This window comes from Priapulus caudatus, unplaced genomic scaffold, assembly GCF_000485595.1.
Source record: "Priapulus caudatus unplaced genomic scaffold, Priapulus_caudatus-5.0.1 Scaffold1429, whole genome shotgun sequence".
Lineage (NCBI taxonomy): Eukaryota > Metazoa > Priapulida > Priapulimorpha > Priapulimorphida > Priapulidae > Priapulus > Priapulus caudatus.
Window position 1 is genome coordinate 30,107 of NW_014578490.1, and position 5,039 is coordinate 35,145.

The window sequence follows — 5,039 nt, forward strand, 5'->3', positions numbered from 1 at the left end:
TACCTTAAGTTAAGGAGTGAATGTTCCCCCTTCTTTTACACCTCTTGACCTTTGACCTTTGACCCCCAGCTTCGACATCCCAACTCGTTTTCGGATTACCCCCCCACTTCCCGAATATCGTGACCGTACGTCGAGCGGTTAAGATTTGTGCCCAACTGTTGACGCCCGGACGGACGGACGCACGGACGATCGGACGATCGGACGGACGATCAAGCGATTCTACAAGCTGCATCTGACTATGTCAGATGAGCTAAAAAGCAATTAGAGGATTTATGTCGAAGTTTCAAATGTCAAAAAACGTAGTCACATTTGAATATATCATCGATATATTCATATTCATATGAATTTAATTATGTCGTTTTACAGCCTTCTATACAATCACTGTCAATAGCCAACGGGGCAGAGGGTTGGAGTCTAAGAAATTTTCGGCAAACAAACTCTCAGCTAGTATATAGAATTTCACCTATATAGTTTGCAGCAATCACCTCAGTTCTCTATCCATCCATAGAAATCCAAGAGGCCATTAATTTGTCATTCATTATGAAAGACGGGACAACATGCTACTTTTTGAGTTTCTGAATTTCCGATCACTACAGTACAGCATCGAGAGATTCCAATCAACAAGAGATCAGATGTAACAAAACACTGATATTTTTTATTAAATATCGTTACTTTTCAACTATAACAAAACATTCCCGACGTCTGCCAGGGACTCTGACATGTCATGTATAAAATTGGATTTGCTCATTAACTCCTGATAATGAGTATGCACAGAGTGAATGTGTTTTAATTAATAAACTGATTGTCTTACATTTAAAAAAAATTGCAGTGTCAATTCTAGCATCAAGAAAAAAAATCAACTTATTTAAAATCAAAATGGTTACATATTGTAAACCAGTAATACTTGAATAGTTTTCATATTTTTCCAACAATTTTTCCCAAACATCAAGCGTGCTGCCTTCTTTGACAAAACATAGACTGACATCGAAACAAGATGCGAGTCGTTAAAATAAGATCACAGGTGTGCATAAAACTATCTCGCTCGTACTAGATCTATTTTATAGAAACATTCATAGTACTCGCTGCAAGCATATGCGCCCGCATGGAATGGCTTGCCATGTATAGAAACAATACTGTTTGCCTGGACAGCTTTGCTTTTTGAAAGATATTAACTATTTGGGGGATGAATGTCTGATTGATTCCTCCCCAGGTAGTCTTCGACTAGACGAACGTGACCGGCTGAGTAACTAAAATTACTACATATCATGTTCCAATTGAATGTGCATATTGACCTAATTAAATACAAAGCTATAGCTAAATAAATGTGACTGACTCGGGCGCTGGACGATTATGAAGTGAGGGGGGCGCTATCAGAACCATTTTAGTAGTAATTTGTACATATGTTGCACAGTACGTTAAGTTGTAGCGTTGCCCATGTGTTAGTACTTATCATGGAACTACTGGATGCTTCTGATAACGTCTCCCAGGTCTAGATAAATGTGATAAGGCTTTAGATGAACATGAAGACAGGCTATAGGTGCTAGATGTAACCAGTGATAGATGAAGCCATTGCTAGATGAAGCCATCGCTAGATGTAACCAGTGATAGATGAAGCCATTGCTAGATGAAGCCATCGCTAGATGTAACCAGTGCTAAATGAAGCCATCGCTAGATGAAGCCATCGCTAGATGTAACCAGTGATAGATGTAACCAGTGATAGATGTAACCAGTGATAGATGTAACCAGTGATAGATGTAACCAGTGATAGATGTAACCAGTGCTAGATGAAGCCATTGCTAGATGAAGCCATCGCTAGATGAAGCTGCGGACCAGGGAAGCAGGGCTCTATGTGAAGGTAAATCCGGCCTCGCGGTAGTTCTTGTAGATCTTCTCGATGGCATTGATGTAGGCGGCAGTGCGCAGGTCCAGCCCGAGGTTGTGCTTCATAGCAGTCCGCATGATCGCGCGCGCCGATCGCTCCATCGTGTACGCCAGCCCAGAGTGAACTATGTCCTTCTCTGACGCTCCCTGGTGAAGGATAAACACATGGTTAGCAGCATGCGGGTTCGTGGGATCGTTGCTGGTGCGTGCTAGGGATAAGCAGGGGCGTGTACAGGGGGTCCGGACCCCCCCCCCTGCTGCGTGCGAAAACGCATCAAGGGGGTCCAATTAAAAAAATTTCCCCAGACCTCCTTACGCGCTGCTTGCAAGTTTGGGTTACGGTTAGACCCCCCCCCCCCTGGAACAAATCCTGTACACGCCCCTGATAAGCTTATAGTCGGGAGCCAAACCCCGTTATTGGGCGGAACCCTGCACTGAGAGTTAAAGTTTTTTTCTTTGCTGATTCTTGTAGACTAGGTGTTGGTCTTCAACTTCTAGGTGATGACCACCCGTCACCCTTGAGCAACTTTCTGTATTAACCCTTTTGTGTTGAGAGCGTCAACTCAAAAAATGGCGAAAAATTAGGGGTGGGGAAAACAAAAAGTCACTAGATCTGTTGTTTTTAAAGCTAATGGATCAAGTGACCACTCAACATGTTGTATTGTGAGAGCTCTTTCTAATGATAGTTGAATAATGAGGTCACTAGAGGTCAAAAGGTCACAATTTTTGACGCTTCCTCGAAATCTTGAAATATGCTTTTAGCACCCGCTGCCTTGGCCCAAGAACAGGCTCTAATGGTGCTTTTACCCCTAAAATTTGTTCAAGGAGATGCCCTGCATCATTTTAAACCGCCCATGTTTAAATATGTTGAATGTTGACCAACCTATTACAAAAGAAAGAACAGTGATGTGCTAAAATAGCTGTTTATATTACGCAAAAGTTGATAACGCTTACAGTAATCAGATCTGTCGATCTAGAGCAACCATTGCTCCACCACATTTTGCAATGGGGAAAGTCAGAGGCTTAGTCTAGATTGAGGCATATTTTGCCCAAAACTTACAGGTCAAAGGTCATACAAGTACACAGTTAACTGCAGTCAGTTGTTTCGATGAACTGACTGCCATCATTTTAAATAACCAGCCCATAGGTAGCTCCATTATATTTCGTTTAAAAAACAAAAAAAATCTCATTATACTTAATCTTTTCATAAACTAGGCATGCTCTGTGTCAAATGTTGGCACTCGTCTACTATTGTTCTCAGGCGAAAATAAAGAATATGGTAGTCCCATTTTTGTAAGAAGTGTTTCAGTTCCAACTCTAACCATCAGCCCTCTCTAGAACAATCAATGCTGTAGCAAGCCACAAAACATTGTTATCCGCAGAAAGCTAGAGATGTGCATTACCCATGGACCCTGCAAACCACCCGAAGGATAGTGAATATCGTAAATTAACTGGCAAATTGACAAAGTCTGAGGTCAATGTCCAGAACCCGTCCGTTCATATTGGAACGAAACAGATGGAGGAATTTGAAACAAAAGGCCAGTACGGGTTTTATGGAAACCATTCCAGAAGGTTGTTACAATGATGTGAGGAGAGCAGGGGGTATCCATTGGGGACAACAAGATTACGGACTTAAATGCATTTATGCACGGGTCATTGGTCTGTTAATCCAGTTCGCGGATATTGATATCAAGCATGTTCTCTCCATGAACTTGCACCAGCTGCCAACATCGATGTTTACCCACGATGGATGGAGGATTGCCACAAACAAGTCACAGCTAAGAAGAGTCTCCAAGTAGAAGTCGAGTAGAAACAGCATGACTGATGTGATGGTGATAGACGGTTCTGCTTTTTCTTTGGGTGATGGCACTGGCCGAGGCTGCGTACAAGTGAGGCATTTATGTTTCAAATGTGAAGAAGCGCTATTCAAGAGACTCCTTGAAGGGATTATGCAGGTGTACGCTAGTGATTCCGACCCATTACAGAGATTTTTAGCAGAAATCTGTGGCCAGGGAGGAAGAGAGGGTCCGGCGCGTAGAGTCTTCCATCTCAAGCTTAAGACAGACCCTTTCCAGCCCAAAAAGTTTGGCATGACTGTCAGCTGATAAACAAGAAGCAGATGCATCCCAGATATCGCTATGATGACTGTCTCAGGACATGCAGGATTTCCACACAACACAGCACGGCATACACAAGCAGTTATCATAGCGGAAAGCAACACTCCACTTGAAAATTCAAAATGGGATCAAAGACGTCATGACCGTCACAACGACCCATGAGGAAGCGGACAATATTATTGTCTACAGGTTATTGCGGTGCAGTAGAGAAGGGAAATCATTACAGGCATGTCTGATGACACAGATGTGTTTGTCCTACTAGTCTACTATTATGATTGATACGAAGTGACCTCAAGTCCCAGTCCATCATGGAATCCCAGTGAAAGGTACGAACTTGCTGATTCTGACAATTGGTCAATTGGTGACATGGGTGACATTGACATCAAAAAATCCTCCTTCAAGCTCACACACCTTTCTAAGTTGCGACAACGCGTTGCCACATACTTCGGAAGTGTGTAAAGGAACTGTAATCAGAGTCCTCTAGGGCTGGCCACACCCTTGTCTGCAGTTGTGACGTAACTGCTGAACTGCTGATGTCTACAACCAAGCCCACAACATTCGTATCAGCTGCTATGGCAAGAAAAATGCTGTGGACATGTCAACAGGTTCGCATTCAGCTTTGGGCTGCTTAAAAATGGCAAGGGCGTTCACCTCGTCTCCCAAACTTATGTTCACTGCCACCTAGCGACTGACGCATTCTTAACGAATGTAAAACGTGCACATCTACAAGGCCATTCCTTGGCGATCACGTCCAGAAAACAACCCCTCTGTGGAGACCCAGAGGAATTTGGATGGATGAAGGAAAAGACACAAGACACCTCACACCTGTCACGCTTCCAGAAAATGCCTTTTGTGCCCAGATATTATCACTTCGCTTGATAATGGGTTGTTCTGGGGTGATCGTCATGCTCAAGAAAGTGTTCATGGCAAAGATGTTGTTCACTTACCATTGCAAACACATGTTTTTTGTGCTTGCTACAGCATTGGTTGTTCCTAGAGAGGGCTGATGGTTAGAGTTGGAAACTGAAACACTTCATTACA

At 43.0% G+C, this 5,039-nt stretch overlaps 1 protein-coding gene across 1 annotated transcript in view; it reads right to left on the reverse strand.

Annotated features, from left to right (window-relative positions):
• Nucleotides 1-628: 628 nt before the first annotated feature.
• LOC106816600 (glutamate dehydrogenase 1, mitochondrial-like) overlaps nt 629-5,039 on the reverse strand; it is a 19,648-nt gene continuing 15,237 nt past the window's right edge. The window contains exons 9-12 of the mRNA XM_014821219.1: nt 4,443-4,528; nt 3,948-3,982; nt 3,623-3,760; nt 629-2,028 (exon numbers count right to left, since the gene is read on the reverse strand). Of these exons, the coding sequence (XP_014676705.1) occupies nt 1,846-2,028; nt 3,623-3,760; nt 3,948-3,982; nt 4,443-4,528 (442 nt within the window). The 3' untranslated portion in view covers nt 629-1,845. The remainder of the gene's footprint in view (nt 2,029-3,622; nt 3,761-3,947; nt 3,983-4,442; nt 4,529-5,039) is intronic.